General features: G+C 33.6%; 1 protein-coding gene across 4 annotated transcripts in view; it reads left to right on the top strand.

Annotated features, from left to right (window-relative positions):
* The window catches only part of NADK2 (NAD kinase 2, mitochondrial), a 44,474-nt gene that overhangs the window by 6,010 nt on the left and 20,637 nt on the right, over positions 1 to 17,827 (top strand). For 3 of the 4 annotated variants that reach the window (XM_012736436.3, XM_012736434.3, XM_012736435.3), the window contains exons 2-6: positions 8,369 to 8,457; positions 9,373 to 9,461; positions 10,352 to 10,433; positions 13,155 to 13,238; positions 14,353 to 14,489. In XM_012736436.3, the coding sequence (XP_012591890.2) occupies positions 10,363 to 10,433; positions 13,155 to 13,238; positions 14,353 to 14,489 (292 nt within the window). In that variant the 5' untranslated portion in view covers positions 8,369 to 8,457; positions 9,373 to 9,461; positions 10,352 to 10,362. Of the gene's footprint in view, positions 1 to 8,368; positions 8,458 to 9,372; positions 9,479 to 10,351; positions 10,434 to 13,154; positions 13,239 to 14,352; positions 14,490 to 17,827 lie in introns of those variants that run through there. The other variant, XM_076007973.1, reaches the window with a different exon arrangement.

Genomic DNA, 17,827 nt, shown 5'->3' with positions numbered 1-17,827 from the left:
AAAATAGAGGCTTTAGGTGTACTCCCTTTTTAAATATTTGCAGTTAAATAGGAAACTCTGAAAGATATAAAAGTATTGACTATCAAAGAGGCCGAAATGCCATCATTAGAGAGTCATTGACCAATATGCTTGAGAGTGCTTATCTTCCACTTTACTGTGTATCACCATTACCTGGGGGAGGTTTTAAAAACTTCAAATATGTGACCAACCATAAGATTACAAATAACAATTTTTCACTGTGATCAATTCTTCTATACTTTTAATTATATAAATTTAGGTTTGAGTAAATAAAAGTATTTATTGATGCATATCAATATCTTAAGTAGTAAAGTATAAGTTGACTTTATTTCACTATCAGTGAACTTTGTAATATATAACAAATGTGTAATTTCAAAATATCAGCAAGTGTACCAGTTATTTCATGCTTTAGGAAAATTTATTTTTTCTTCATGTTAAACCATTAGATGTGGATTGTATAGACCAATGTTTATAAAACAATTGCATTCAAAGAGGGTTCATCTGATTAGCTCTTTTCTTCCTGAAAGTTGGTAGAATTAGGACATAATAAAGAACAGAATAGTTCCTGACCTATGTAACTTAGTCATTATAATTGAAGTTTAGAGGCCCGGTGAGTATTTACAAGTGGGAGTGAAATATATGGCTAATACAGGAATGTTAGTAGGATGTGGCTGAATGGGCATTACATATTTGACAAATCCTGGATTAAGAAAAAGAAATCAGAGTTTTGATCCTGGAACAACAATCTAATTGCTTTGTAAACTTGAGCAAGTAACCTAACCTCTTTATGTTAGCCTCTTCAGCTTTGAGATATGTATAATACTACCAGCTTTTCCTTTTTACATAATTTTTGGGAAGATCAAATTAAATAATTTGTCATTTATGTAATTTAACTTAAAGCCTCACAATCTAATTCTAATTTTTCAGCTACAATAAGGATCATTATGTAAATATCACTTATATTTAAATTATGTACCTGAAATAATACTGATTTGGTCACTCCAAAGTAGATTGCCTTACTAAGATCACTGAAGTGAGCTAAAGATATGTTGAGTTTAACTCTGCTTGTGTAGTGTTTTTGTAATCAGTTTTTTTGAGACAGTTATAGTTTGAAATTTTGCCTTTTAAGAAGCATTTTTATACTAGAAAAGATAATTTCAAAAATTATGATCTGCTTTAAAAATACTTGCTACAGGGTCACTATCACAGACATCCAGGAAGTTTGTTGGTTGATTTACTTTGTTTGAAGTGTCTAGATAGTCTAGTATAGTGCCAGTACTAACTATTGGGCATCCTGTTGGGTCCTGGAGAATCAAAGATGAATAAACAGTTTCCAAATGTATGGAAAAATACATTACACTGTATTGTAACTATAAATGGTCCATGGGAGTACAAAGAAGGGAGAGAACAATTTGGGAAAGGCAGGGATGACAGGGAGAAAAGAAGGTCTTTGATTTTTTTTTTTCAACTTTTAAATAGATTCTTTAATGATCTTTTTAAAGTTTATATTTTCCAATATGAAACATTTCAAACATGTAGAAAGGTTTCATAAAGTAACAAGACATCTGTGTATTCAACTACCTAGAATTAACTTATGTTAATATTTTGCCATATTTGCTTCAGATTTTGAAAAACGAAATGTTACAATTATAACTAAAGCCCTATCCATCCAGTTTTTTTACTCCCTAAGGTAACCACTGGCCTGAAGTTATGTCTGTTCTCATGCATATGGTTTTACATTTATTGATATGGCTTATTCATAAACAAGTATAACATTTCGTGTCTCTTTAGAAGTTACATTAATGATGATCATATTCTTTAGAATACATGCCTGTTTAGAAATTTGCTGGTCTTATTCACTATTGGCTTCAAAACTTAATTTATGTTGATACATGGTAATTAATTTTAATGACTGTATAATATTCCTTTGTTTGGATAATTAGGTTTCCAGTTTTTCTAGTATTTAAGAAAAAATGTTGCAATTAGAAGTACAAATATTTTTTTCCACAGGCATTGGATGAATTATTGAATCCCCATGGTCTCATCAGCACTTAATAGACATGTTTGCCAATATGAGGAGAGTGAAATGCTATCTTTTAATTTGGGGATATTTGACTTAAATATTGAACATGGAACAATTTGTATATGTAAAGGAGAAAAAACAGTGTTAGTAAGACCCTGGTGAAGTTCATCCTGTAGCCAACAAAAACCTCAAAACTTTCTGACTCTGGGTCATAGATATCTGGCTCACAGATATCTTATATTGTGACCCAGTACTTACATTCTAAATAAAAGATAACAGGAAACAATTTAGCCTTGTTACATGTAGTGTTTTTTATTTCCTATTTAACAGTAATGTTGGCGGTGATCATTAAATTGTGACCAACTTAAAATGCTTTGTAAGGGTGTGTTGAAAATCATTGTTCAAGAGTGAGTATATTGAGGCCAAACAGGTAGGCTGGGCCTTAATAAAAGCATTAAAAGTGTTATGCTAAGGAGTTATCTCCTAGTGGTTTTCAAACTCTTAGCAGTAGAATACAACTCTTGCTTGGCCTGTCTTTCCCCATTGGAGTTGGGTGATAAGGGTCAATCTTTCTGAAACTTTAGCATTTTGGGAGTAGTATCAAAACAGGTTTGTGGTGGTGGTGATTAGGAGAGGTTGGGGGATGGCAATTAGTCAAAGACTTTTGAAAGAACTAGTTTAGAAAACAGGGAGGCAAGTTTTTGCATTAGACCAGATTGAGTTGGTATAACCCAGCACTCAGGCAGTGGCAACATGAATGTAAAGGACACACAGATTGAAGAAACAGCTTATGGGTGTAATTATTGGACTTCATCATTGACTGGCTGTGGAGATTGAGTGTGAGGCAAGAATTAAAGGTGACACCTGAGTTTATTTCACTGGATAAGTAAGAAATGCTGCTGTTAACTGTTGTCTGGGGCTTAACAGATTTGAAGGGGGGATCAGGTCTTAGATGGTTTTGGAGAAATGTACTTGAACTACGTGTGGATGGATATAAAGGTAGGCATTTGAAAATTGGAGCCTGTAGATTGGAGAGGCTTGGGCTAGCAGTATAGATTTTCAAGGTTACTGGTGTGTACTGCATAGGACAGGCCTCTGGAGTGAGGAGATAACTCGGGCAAGATGAAGTGAGAGCAGATAAGAAAGCAAGGATGAAACTTTGAGCACTACCAACATATAAGGGAGGAGTAAACAAGAGGAATGTAGAAATAGAAAGAGAACAATGGCAAAAATGAAGATGAAGGCCTGGGAGAGAGAATAAATGAAATAGAAATGAGCCTAGATAAATACCAAACATATTTGAAGAAATCTTTAGGGTTCATTACATTAAGCTTGATCATGAGTTGACTTTCTAGCTGTTAATTATGTGCCACTAACCCTTTAGGGCAATAACAATGAATAACAATGTACCATTTAGTTAAGTGTGTATGCTATTAGGTGCCTAAAAAATTATGCCTAGTGAGTTTACATGCTTAACTGTCATTGTCTCAACAGTGTGAATTTCTTATGTGTTAAATTAAAAAAGACATAGCTCCTTCACTTACTGAGCTTTCATGGAAATTACAGAGTACAAAAATAATAATATATAACTGACTAGTGAAACAAGTTTTAAAAATTTATAATTGCAGTAAGTTCAGTTTGGGTCAAGTAAAAACATCTGAAATTTAATAGAAGTGTCACTGACCATTTAGGAAATGGTGTAATTATCATATCTGACCTAAAAGTGTCCTAAATCTGTCTATTCAGAATCTTCTTTCTTTTCATTCTCTGCTGTGTTTTAACATTTGAGCTACGTGGGGAGAAGTGATCTTTGGCTTTTGGAAATTTCGTTGGAGAAATTCTGTTGCTTATACTGAAATGGGTCTGTCTATAGATTGTTTAGAGTTACCTGCATTTTCCAAGTGTCCTGGTGAATCTTTTAACTTTTTTTTTTAATGGGGAGAAGAAGTAACAGGTTTTGGGGGGAAAAATAGTAGAGCCTTTATCATTAATACCTAATGTTGTGTAACATTGCAGAGAATTGGGAATGTGTTCTAAATTTCACTAACTTCTCTAACCTATTATAAGACAATCTTTATTATAAGACATTTTATAAGAATTCATCTGTTCTTGTTTTAGTCTGATTAAAGGTATGTTTTTAGATACTCGAAGTCGTGTTATTTTCAGAGGTGTAGCTAGAAGTTCTTACCAGCTTTTGCATATTACTTTTTAAAAAAATGACAGTTAATTGAATAGTGACTTGATTTTCTAATTGATTCTGCTTATTAAGTGATTTTCTTAAATGCCTTGTCTCTTATCTGCCTAGTTTAGCCAGTCTGTGTTACTAAAGTTCAATAGCCCAGCCAGCAAGAGCTTTAAAGAAAATAATATAAGAACTTACATTTTCTAAATGAATGTTGAGTGTGATTTATTAGAGAATTAATTCCCAAAAAGAAATTTGAGTGGGAATAAGAATTTATAAAATGACATATCTGCTTCAATGTTAAGTATTCTGATGCTAAATGAACTTTGTATTTAGATTTGGAATTTTAGGAATTTTAGTGTTGCTGGCAATCATAAAAGCTTGGAGTATTTTGTTCTCTAAAACTTTTCCCCCACATTTCATACTTCTTTACCATCTCAAACCAAAGTTTACCGTCTTCTTTCCCATCTTCTTACCATCTTACCAACTTCTTTACCATCTCAAACCAAAGTTCCCTAACACTCAACTGCTGCGTATCTTAATTTCCTGGAATTTGCAGAGAATTAAGGAAGTATGCACAAAAGTTTCTGACCACCAGACTGGAATTTGCAGGGCTTATACAATAAGGTTTATGTTCTTTTTTTCTGGGCACAAGCATGTTTCATGTTATCCAGACAAAAACTTGGAACATAGATCAAAAAAAAAATTTTTTTTTTTTTTTTGAGACAGAGTCTCACTTTGTCGCCCAGGCTAGAGTGAGTGCTGTGGCATCAGCCTAGCTCACAGCAACCTCAAACTCCTGGGCTCAAGCAATCCTGCTGCCTCAGCCTCCTGAGTAGCTGGGACTACAGGCATGCGCCACCATGCCCGGCTCATTTTTTCTATATGTATTAGTTGGCCAATTAATTTCTTTCTATTTATAGTAGAGACGGGGTCTTGCTCTTGCTCAGGCTGGTTTCGAACTCCTGACCTCGAGCAATCCTCCCACCTTGGCCTCCCAGAGTGCTAGGATTACAGGCGTGAGCCACCGCGCCCGGCCAAGATCAAAAATTTTGACAGGGAATTGAAGTCCTTCAGTTTTATTTATAGCAGGTAAGAAGCAGTAAATTTGATGTAACTGTTCTAAAGACTTATTCTGTATTTGAATTAGTTCTCATTGTCCCTGGCAGTTTTCAGTGCCCCATTTAATACATTTGATTGAGCTCAATTAATATGTAAATGAACACAGTAGTAGGCACTCACATATTTGGATGAATACATTTAACTTTCTAGAGCTTAATTTCTAGCTATGTATTCACCCCTAAAATGGGATCGTGAGAGATAATTATTGTAACAAAATATTAGACTATGATAACTAATCTGCCTCTGCTGAATTCTGACCAGGTGAAGATGGCCTTCTTTACACACCATTGTCACTTGGCTGGCTTATCTTCTCTAGCATCTGTTTTTGCACTGTTGGTGCTTTTCTGAAACATGCCTGAATGAATTCACTCAACAAATACTTAGCCAGTACTTAGGCCCTTGAGGGTATAATGGTGAACAAGTAAGATCACTGCTTTCTGAAACTTATATTCTAGTAAGGGGAGACAAATAGATTTTGAAATATACCCAAGATAAATTTAGGCGTGGTGAATGTAGTGAAAGCAATTAACAGGTTTGAGGATGGAGTAACTGGCAGTGGTGGCTGTTGCAGCTGTGACGGCAGCAGCAGCTGTGTTTCAGTGGTCAGGCAGTCCTGACACCCCAAGGTTGAGAAGAACCAGGGTTAGGCTGAGGGAGAGAGGGAAGGCATTCCAGCAAGTACAAAGGAAAGAGCTTGATGAGACTAGACAAATAAAACTAGAGCCTAGGGAATGAGGAGGAAAAATGAGGTAGGAGAATGGAGCTGAAGTCAGGTCACATAGGCCTAGGAGAGTTGGCAGGGGCAAAGCATGATTTGTAGAAGGGTGTTAAGCTGAGTGAGGGAGAGACTTGCTTGGGTCCTTCTGTTTGCTGTATGGGGAATAGTCTGTTGGGGGTGGCCAAGAGTGGAAGTAGGGAACTCTGATGAGAGGTTTGGGCAGTATATTCTAGGAGGGATCATGAGTGGTAGTTGTGAAAAGGAGAGAAGTACATGGATCAAACATAGGATTTAGTAATTGGGTGTGGGAATAAGAGGAAAGGAGGCATCAAGTTTGACTCTAGATTCTTGGCTTAAGCCATAGGTGGAGAATCCTTGGCTTTGAAAATCAAGGGTTCAGTATTGAACATGTTAATTCAATATGCCTCCTAGATATCCAAAGAAAGATGTCAAGGCCGGGCGTGGTGTCTCACACCTGTAATCCTAGCACTCTGGGAGGCCGAGGTGGGTGGATTGCTTGAGGTCAGGAGTTCGAAACCAGCCTGAGCAAGAGCAAGACCCCGTCTCTACTATAAATAGAAAGAAATTAATTGGCCAACTAATATATATAGAAAAAATGAGCCGGGCATGGTGGCGGATGCCTGTAGTCCCAGCCACTCGGGAGGCTGAGGCAGTAGGATCGCTGAGCCCCGGAGATTGAGGTTGCTGTGAGCCAGGCTGACGCCACGGCACTCACTCTAGCCTGGGCAACAAAGTGAGACTCTGTCTCAAAAAAAAGAAAGAAAAAAAAAGAAAGATGTCAAATAAGCAGTTTAGTAAATTCATTTGGAACCCTGATGACAGGACAGGTTTAGAGATAGAAATTGGGACTCTTCAGCCTTGAAACTAGAGCTGACCAAAAGAGAGGATAGAGAGGAAAAGCATTTTGTTCCATTCTCTCCACTAAGGTGGTTAGTGCAGTTTTAGTTAATCTATAGCTGGGTAATGATAGTATCAATCTGAATGTTAATGTTATGTTCATCTATATTCAGAAATTCTACTCTAAGAATAGATTTTCAGACCTGATTTGTTGATTAAATGAAGAATTTTCTATTAATAGTTATTACTTTGGTCTCTGCTTTTCTTTAAAAATAAGTTCTTAACATTGATTTGCTCTGACTAAATACAATGATGCTTGTGGCTAAGCATTAAACCATTGCATGGGCTGTCTGATATAGTATATCTTTATGAATTAATATCTATTAATATATATTAATTTTCATAATAGCCAGATGCTTCCTTAGCTCCTCTTTTGGAAAACAAACATTCCCTTTAGATTATAGAGTGAGGACAAAATTCTTTTAAAACTCTTAACTCAGTATTCATAGGTAAATGACAGAGAAGGTAAGTATCAAAATGTTAACATTAATGATCTCAGAGTCACAGGATTGTATTTGATTATAATTCCTTTCAAAAGCAAAATACATATTAACATGCTATCTAAAAGTTGATTTTACTTTATAATTCAGTAAGTAATTATTTAAACAAAATGTTAAGATTATATGTTGGACAGGTACTTGGAAAACTGATTCCATATCATAAAGAGGAAAGGTATAGAGGAATTTGGTGGAGGAAAGAAAATAAAATGATTTTGAATTCTAGCATTCACTCTAGTGGACAGATTTCCTACTTGATGATTAAATGGATGTTCTAAATTTTTCTCTCAATATTTATTTTATGTACTATTTAGAAGACATATATATTTTAAAAGGAGACTGTTAATGGTACTGATAGTTATAAAATGTTACTCCAGTCAACTTAAGGAAATGTAATTCTTAAAGGGTATATGTCTGTATATCTAAAAGTTATCCTTTCTCAGGGAGCTAATTAATTAGCTCTTTGTTTAGACTGCATAGGGTAAATTTCAAATAGAGTTCATAAATGTGAACACGAGACAGCAGCAAATCCAAGTGGAACAAAGGTCATCTAACTGCCTCTGTAAATATTAGTTTATCTTTGGTCTTCAAGTAGGCATATGCAATACGTTTAAAAAGTCATTAAAAAAATAAAAAACTTAAGCTGTAAAAAACATGAAAGTTTTGAGATCTTGCTGACTACATGATGCAGAAAACTTAATGCTGTATTTAGTATTAAAACCAAATTACAATTTTCTGAAATCAGGCTTTCTAGTTCAATTTGAACTTATAGGTTTTACAGATAGTCATTAAAATATACCTTCAAAGAATTCTATTTTATATGGGGCTTTTTAAAGCCTTGATATTATATATACATGTATTAAAGCAACATTTCTTTTATTTTGATATAGCTTGCATTGAAAGGCTCTAGCTACAGTGGACTTCTTGAACGACATCATATTCACACCAAAAATGTAGAGCATATTGTAGATAGTTTACGGTAAGTCTATGGGATTGGGCCTTGGGTGGGATTTATCTTCAGGACTTCAATTTTTATTTTGTACCATCAGTTCTTCCTTAGGTTTTTTTTTAGTAATGATTGTTGTCATATCAAGGTTAATGGACCCGATTTTATGGTACTTCTAAGGAAATTTTTATTGTACTCAAAATTTCACAGGTGTTTCCAATTATTTGGTCTGAGAAGTGCCTTTTCTTGCAAAGAGTTAATTAAGTACACAGCTGGCTTCTACTATGTAATGTTTTATTTCTTAAAACAGAGTAGTGGATTATATGAGTGTTCATTATAACATCTTTGAGTGTCTAAAAATTATGATTATAGAAATTTATGTCTAAAAATTATAGAAACTTCAGTTAATTTGAGATTAAATGCAGTCAGTGAATAAGTTTGTGTATACAAGAGAGTCACTGTGAGAATACGGAAATTATACAGTATTTTTAGTCACTGTTCCAGTGTCTGGCACTCAGTGACTATTTATTGGGTTTAAAATAATAGCTATTCAGTTTTATAATTTAAACAATTGGCTCGCTTGGTGTTAGTCTTCTGGACCATTTTTGTATTATGAATTTTAGCATCAGAAGGAGTAGAGAAAATGAAATTCACACCAATAAATTATTGCTATTTTTTAGTGGTTATAAAAATGTATTTAAAGCACATGGAGATTTAGGATAGTTGTTAACTTTCAGTTTATCATGCTTACTGCACCATCATAGTTCATTGGCTATTGTAATTAAATGCAAAAAAGGTAACTTTATAAAGCTGCACATAAATTTGTTTATAAAACATAAATTTGTTTATTTTACATCTCCATTGTAATAATCTGCCTCTCAGAAAGCATACCCCTAATTTATATGTCATTAGTGGAAATTTTACATCACCTATACTTCTTTATCTTAGGAATGAGGGAATTGAAGTGCGTCTAGTAAAGAGGAGAGAGTATGATGAAGAGACTGTTCAATGGGCAGATGCTGTCATAGCTGCAGGAGGTAATAGTTTTACAGAGGTAAAGATGTTGGAATATGGAAATGCTACTAATACACATTATTTCCAGATTCTTTGGAGGCTAGCTATTTTGAAGCTTTTGGAGTCCTACCATCAGACAAATTTTTGGATTTTTAAGATTAGGTTAAAACATCTGTTTTGTACAAAATTCTACTTTTTTAATGAATGGTGTTTCTGTGAGGTTCCGTATATATATTTCCATGTGTATATTTTAAGGTGGGCATTTAACTTCAGATATTCAAAGGATTAATGGTTATTGTATTTTGGTTTAATTATGCTGGTTGTAAGAAAAAAATTGAAGTTACTAAAGAGTTTAGTGAAATTAGGTAACTTCTACCCCTCTTTGGCCTCCAGTATACTTAACACTTATTTTTTTCCCTAAACTTTATGTTTAATGATCACTCTTCCTGAAGCTTTAAATTGATGGCAGCTGTTGGAGAGAAAAATCTGAAGTTAGACACTTCGTTGGATATATTTTCATTAAAATAATTTATGAATTTGGACTGGCATTATGGGAGAAAGAAAGAGAATTGGCTAATAGAAATTTGGGGATTAGAGCAGTGGTTACCAACTAGAAGGTGCTACTGGCATCTAATGGGTATGCTGCTAAACATTCTACACTGTACAGGACAGCCCCCCACAACAAAGAATTATTCTGCCAAAAATGTCAATCTTGTGACTGTTAAAATCCTGTATTAGAATGGGAGAGAGAGTACAAAGGTATAGTAGGTAGAAAGGAAGTGCGGTAGGCTGTGGCAATCAGCAGGGTAGGGTATGATTGTTAAAACAAAACTATTAGTATTCAAAATGATGTCAAAAACTGGTTTTATAACAGAAAGCTAGTTATCTCTTTTATCTAACTTATGTCCCTTAGGTGATGGCACGATGCTTTTGGCAGCAAGTAAAGTCTTGGACAGACTTAAACCTGTTATAGGGGTAAACACGGATCCAGAACGGTAAGGATCTTTTGTTCTTTTTGTTTGATTTGTGTGTGTGTGTGTGTGTGTGTGTGTGTGTTTCATGTTACACATACAAACATCTTTGCATAGTATTTATGATCCATCTTAAAATCCGGAAGCTATTCTTTATTTACTATAGTCAGATTACTGTGCTCTGTTGCTACCGGTATTTTACTATGGTGCATGATTTTTAAGTGGAATTATCATTGTTCCTGGCTACCATGAACCTTAGAACGATGTTCCAAAAACATTTTAGGGATAAAATTTAGGCATGTAGAATTTAGCAGGATTATCTTTTATGTAGTTGTTTTCAAGAATATAGCTCTAGTTTTAAGCTCAGATATATGCATCTAGTTGGCATTGATGGTAGAAAATTATGTTATGGCAAAGATTAATCCTCACATTTTTAGCATGAGCATCCGCTAACACCATGATTAGAGGGTCACATCGGGATGCTTTTGCTCTAGTGAAGGGCTTTTTTGATATTTAAGATAGTGCCTGATTTAAAGAGTAAGTAAAAGAATTCTGAAGGCCCATTTTTTTCATGCTCTATATGTGCTTTTGTCAAGAATGCCCTTACACCACTTATTATTCACTTCTCTAGTACTTATTCATTCAAAACTCTGGTGCTTCTCCTGGGCTCTGACTGTAATTCACTGTACAGAAGGCACTTATTCTATATTATTTGTATTATTTTTTGTTTAATTCTTTGTCTTTTCCATTAGACTATAAATTCCTTCAGTATAGGGCCTTATATTTTAATTTCACTATCACTAACACAGTTTTATACTTCATTAGGCAATAAACATTTGAAAAGGGAATGATTAATTAAATGATCTTAGGGAGTTTGGGCTAGGATCCAAGCTAGCTGAATAAACATTCCCAGAATGTAAGCAATTGAGATAATTGGTTCAGTAATTAATTTTTCATTGCCATCAATTTTGATGCATGTGGCTTTTAGAACTTCTAATGGCATATTTTCCTATCAATCAGGTTAAGACATTTTTTACTTAACATTCCTGATCATATTTTATACAGTTTATGCAAGTATGTTTTCCTTTAAAACGGCTGGCTTAATATTCATAAACTTGTGGGAATTTTGAAAATGATAAGCATAGGGTGTTAATAGCCATCTCTTTGTTTTCTACCTATAATACCAGGTTTTATAAGTCCTTTGGTTTTTCTTCTTGCCTCCAGGAAGATGTAGTAAGTTAGTTGCCTCCTGGGGTTTTCTAAAATTTGAGTTGGCTGACTTCTTTTTCTCAAGCTATGGTGCCTGTAACTTCATGTGAGATTCTTCTCTCTCCAGTATCTTAGATTTCGAGTTAACCTCAGCATGTATTATTCTATCAAATGACTATTAATACTTTTATTACTATTAATACTTTTATTAATACTTTTATTCTATCAAATGACTATTAATACTTTTATCTACTTAACACTGTGTAAAGTATTACAGTGAGCATAAAAATTAAAAAACTTAAGCCCTGCCCTTTCTCACCCTTTGTGTTATCCCTCTCAGGTAAAGAAACTGACAAAGTCACAACTTTGTAAAAACGTTTTTTTCTGCTCCTAACACTTACAAGTAATTTACATTTATTATCAGAAATTTGTCTTGGTAAGCCTACCCTCAGCCTTTTCTCCAAGTTTGAAGTGTTGTAGAAATGATGATGATTGAGTTTTCGGTATACCTTTAGGTGGTGTATACTCTCATCTTCCTATAGCAGCCTATAAGCAATGTGACCACCTTGTAATTTTAATTATTTGTTTTAATTTCTGTCTTTCACATCAAGCTATGAACTTCTTGAAGGAATTTCATCTATATATATATATATATATATTTATAAATGAGGGATTACATTGGATTAAGATTTCTTAGTTCTCTATTAGTGATTCAGGTTCCAGGTTATATTAAATAGCATCTAAAAAGGGATTATGGTTCAAAACACTTTTACATAAATAGTTTGATTCCCAGATTAACCTTTTGAGATTAGTGATTTTATCACAATTTTAGAGTTGATAAAACTGATGTTAAAGTGACTTGCTCCAAGTTAATAGCCAAATAATTTAAAGGTAATGTGCAAATTCTACTATATTATTAGATAACTCTACAAGGTAATTAATCAGTGGCAAATTTGCTATTATTTTCAGTTTCATTGTAATATAGAAACTTAAGTATTATTGATATGGCATTAAAGCTGGACATAGATTATTTTATTTGGTCTTTTTGTTGAAAGTATAGACAATTTTTTAGTAAAAAATGAAGAAGAAAATAGAAATCTTCAAAATTTCATATCTTGTTTTTTTTTTTTTTGAAACAGAATCTCACATTGTTGCCCAGGCTAGAGTGAGTGCCGTGGCGTCAGCCTAGCTCACAGCAACCTCAAACTCCTGGGCTCAAGCAATCTGCTGCTTCAGCCTCCCAAGTAGCTGGGACTATAGGCATGTGTCACCATGCCCAGCTAATTTTTTCTATATATATTAGTTGGCCAATTAATTTCTTTCTACTTATAGTAGAGACGGGGTCTTGCTCTTGCTCAGGCTGGTTTCGAACTCCTGACCTCTAGCAATCCTCCCGCCTTGGCCTCCCAGAGTGCTAGGATTACAGGTGAGAGCCACCTTGCCCGGCCTATATTTTGATTTTTGTAGTTTAGTGTTACCTTTTGATTAAGTTCTTTTTCTTTACCCTTTTTCTTCTCCCCTTTATACCACCCAAAGGTCTGAGGGTCATTTGTGTCTGCCTGTTCGATATACACATTCCTTCCCAGAAGCCTTACAGAAGTTCTATCGTGGTGAGTTCAGGTAGGAATTTCTTATTATTGTTCTTATAAAAACATTTTAATATGTATGTACCATTAATAATACTGTTGAAAACAGAACAAATCCGATAACATTTGGATAACTCCATAGTTGTAAGAATATCCATAAAAAGTAATGTATTAGCTGGGTCACAGACAGATCTTATTTACCTTCTCCTTGTTCAGTTGGAACTGTGGAGAGAAAGCCTGACAAATGTTGCTTGGCCTGTAATGTGCTTGCAAATAGAGGTTTTTCTCCTTCAGTAAAACAGAGGCCAAGTTTCTACTTTCTTAACCTTAACTTACATTTCCTTAGAAGTTTGGTAGAAAGATAGTTAAAACTATTGCCTAAAATTGAATGTTCAAATTCTGAAATTTTATATTTTTTATCCTCGTCTCCAAACCAGCAATGATTGAAGGCTGAATTTAATTCAACCATGTTGAGATTCCTGGTGTCTCTGTCTTATATATTAAGTATTCCTTAAGCAGTGGGGATGGTTTTTTAATTTATTTTTTGTATTTCTTTTACTTAATCTGTTCAGTGGTCAGACCCTCATGAAAAGAGGAAGGTGGAGGGAGGAGCTAAAAAGGGTTTGGCTAATTATATCTGAGAGAGCCAAGTTGGACTACTTTTTATTTTCTGGCTTGGATTAGATTTTATAGTTGGAAAAACTTTTTTCCAGGTATTTGTATGGTTGCATTATTAATAGATCTTCTTCTCTTTAGAATCATTTTATTACCAATGATTCTGGTTTCTAGGCATTTTGGTAGTTTGGCAACTCTAGAAATGACTAATTTATAACCACGAAGTGGAAGTATATTGCTATATCTAGCTCAATATCTTGACCTCAATGGGTTCTTGACAAAGAGTTTAACTGTAATTCAAGTTACTTGGGAGATCTTTTACATATATATTAGATATTTCCATTATAATTGAAAAGACAGACATTCAAATCTATCTTTGAGCAGGAACCTGTGGGTTTTAGGTGTTTGTGGAATAATTTATTTATGGAATAAATCATTTTTACTTTTCAATTTGGTTAAATTATTATGATGTCTAATCCTTAGTTTAATTTATTCTATTTTAAGATAACTTGCTTTTCCTTCTCTTTCCTAAGGTGGTTATGGAGGCAGCGAATCAGGTTATACCTTGAAGGGACTGGCATAAACCCTGTTCCTGTGGACCTTCATGAACAGCAACTAAGTTTGAATCAACATAGTAGAGCCCTTAACATCGAAAGAGTTCGTGATGAAAGTAGGTAGATTGGGAATTGGATGTATTTGGGGCAATATTTAACTTATAGTTCCTTTGAGCTCTAATTGTTTAAGATAATAATTTATAATTATTTTTAATGCCACTAGCAACACTTAAGAAAGTACAATGAATGACTTCAGTTGTAAAGTTTACTACAATTAGAATCTGAAGTAAGAAATATAACATATTTCTAGAAGAAGTGTTTCCTAGGACAGATTTGAAAACTAATTGATTAGGGAAGGATTATAAAATATCTGACAAGATAGTTGATGTTTTTAAAAAAAGATTCTTGGCCTTATTCTTCCAAATGTCAAAAAATAAAAAATAAAAAGAAAGCAGTAGAGATAAAACAAGCTAATCTGTGGAAGATTTCATAATAATTATACATTTTATATAGTTATACTTCAGTATATTAAATAAATTTATTATTGGGAAATTTTGCATCCCAGCCTTAAGATTTATGTTTGAAGTATTTGTGTAAGCTGCTAAGAGAATATTAGCTAGAATATTATAGCTTTTTCTATTACAAAGACTAAGGTAAATTCTCAGTTTTAAGCTAATTCATGAATTATTACTTAGTTGTATTTTCCCATTTTTTCTGTAAAGATTGTAGATTTGGTTCTTTTCACCAATGGTCTTTTAATTAAGGAAGATGTAGGTTGGTCTATAAAGATGCACTGCTCAGTTTCCTTAGATTCATTGTATTTAGCTTATAAACTAAGTTAGTATTTCATATATAGAAACAAAATTATGTATTAAACTTAGTAAATCATGGCTTAAAATCCAGGATGTTCACATATGATTAATGGTAGTCCAGAAAAAGAACAGAAAAAATGTTCAAAATAAAAAAAATAACCAAAGAAAATTTCCCAAAACTCAGGCAGAGGAAACATTTCAAAAGCACAGGCAACAAAAATAGACAAGTGGGACAGTATTAAACTAAAAGGCATCTGCACAACAAAGGAAACAACAGAGTGTAGAAACAATCTATAGAATGGAACAAAATATTTGCAAACTATTAATCCGACAAGGGTCTGGTATTAGAACATGCAAGGAACTCTATGCAACAGTAAAAAAACAAATAATCCCATTAAAAAGTGGGCAAAGGCTCTGAGTAGACATTTCTCAAAAGAAGGCAGACTAATGGCCAACATGTATGTGAAGAAATGCTCAACATCACAAACCATCAGGGAAATACAAATCCAAACCACAATGAGATATCATCTTTCAGAGTTAGAATGGCTATTATCAAAAAGACAAAAAATAACAAATGCTGGCAAGGATGTGGAGAAAAGGAAACTCTCATACATTGTTGGTGGGAACGTAAATTTGTGCAGCCATTATAGAAAACAATATGGAAGTTTCTCAAAAAACTAAAAAATAGAATTAGCATATGATCTAACAATCCCACTACTAGGTATTAATCCAAAGGAAAAGAAATTAGTATATCAAAGGAATATCTGCACCCCCATGATTATTAAAGCACTATAGCCAATATATGGAATCAACCTAAGTATCTATTATCAGATAAATGGATAAAGGAAATGTGGTATATATACACAATGGAATACTATTCAACCATAAAAAGGAATGAAATCCTGTCATTTGCAATATGATGGATGTGGAACTGTAGGTCATTATGTTAAATGAAATAAGCCAGGCACAGAAAGACAAATATCACATATTCTCTCACTAATATGTGGAAACTAAAAAAGTTGACCTCATGAAAGTAGAATGATAGATCCCAGAGGCTGGGAATGGTAGAAGGGGGATGAAGAAAGGTTGGTTAATGGGTATATAGTTAGAGGTAAGGAACAAGTTCTAGTGTTCACATGGTGTAGGGTAACTGTAGTTAATAATTTATTGTGAATTTCAAAATAGCTAGAAGAGAAGATTTGAAATGTTCCCAATACAAAAAAAGATAAATGTTTGAGGTGATGGATATCCTAAATACCCTGTTTTGATCTTTACACATTGTATACATGTATCAAAATATCACATGTACTCCATAAATATGTATAGTTATTATGTATCAATAAAAAACTTTTTAAAAATTTAAATTAAAAACTTAGACAAGAGTCTTTGAATTGAAAGGGGCCACAAAGTGTTTAGCATAATTAATGGTAAAATCTTCCACATCAAGATAGAATACTAGGATAAAATAGTTATTGCAAGCTTCCAGTGAGGAGGAGGTAGAGGTAGTGGGGTAATTGGAGCAGGTTATTTTTTTATAGTCATCCTTTGATATCCTGGAGACAGTTTCAGGACCTCCTGTATATACCAAAATTCATGGGTGCTCAAATCCCTAAGTGGCATTTGAATGGTGGTATTTGAATATAGCCTATGCATGTCCTCGCCTATACTTTATATCATCTTTAGATTACTGACAATACCTAACACAACAAAAAAGTTATTTTGTATTGTTTTTTATTTGTATTATTTTTTATTATTCTATTGTTATTTTTTACTTTTATTTTTCCCAAATATTTTCAATCTGAGGTTAGTTAAATCCATGGATGTGGAATTTGCAGGTCAGAAGGCCACCTGTATAAAGGATCTAGAATCAGAATAGTTTCAGATTTCTCTGAATAGCAACACAGGGCATTGCTAAATAATTATTACCATATTGCTATTATTATTATTATTATTTACAGTTATGTGGTACTTACCATGTCTAGGCACTTTCTTAGAAGGCTATTTTTGTTAGAGATTTTTTTTTCTATCGTGTTATTTTCTGTGGAAAAAATCAGACATATTTCAAGGGATACCTTATATTTCCTATTTAAATTTCTTCAAGTTGTCAGGAAACATTTCCTAGGAAGCTTCCATTGGGATTTTTGAAAGGAGAAATAGGTTTGGGTTTATAAATACACTCCCATGTTTGATCCCTGATTTAACTTTCTAATTTAGAACAAAAGATTGGAGAGAAAAAAAATCTTGTTTTTTTTTTAACCTATCAAAAAAGGGATGGCATAACTTTAAACAAAATTTTTTATCTTATGTAGTATAATCTATCTTGAATTAGGTCTTATTTGTCTAAAAGTTAAAGAAGAATTTTATATTTTTTACCAGTATACTTTCAAAAGGAGAACTTAGGGTTGATTTATTTATTTTCTTTTTAATCGTATAAACTAGTAACTTTCTTATTTGCAAGGCTTTTTGTATTAATGTGGAGAGGTGAATTGGTTGATAGCAGTCCCAGAACTCAGGGACTTAATGCAATAAAGGTTTATTTCTAACTCGTCTCACTGTCCAAGGGTGTTCAGGCAATCCAGATTCCTTCGGCTTCTGAGTCTTCTATTGGATCCCCTGTATCGTGTAGGGAGAAGACAGAGAAC

The sequence above is a fragment of the Microcebus murinus genome, chromosome 11 (assembly GCF_040939455.1).
Source record: "Microcebus murinus isolate Inina chromosome 11, M.murinus_Inina_mat1.0, whole genome shotgun sequence".
Classification (NCBI taxonomy): domain Eukaryota; kingdom Metazoa; phylum Chordata; class Mammalia; order Primates; family Cheirogaleidae; genus Microcebus; species Microcebus murinus.
The sequence above is the reverse complement of the archived record's forward strand: the minus strand, read 5'-3'. Positions and strand labels throughout refer to the sequence as shown.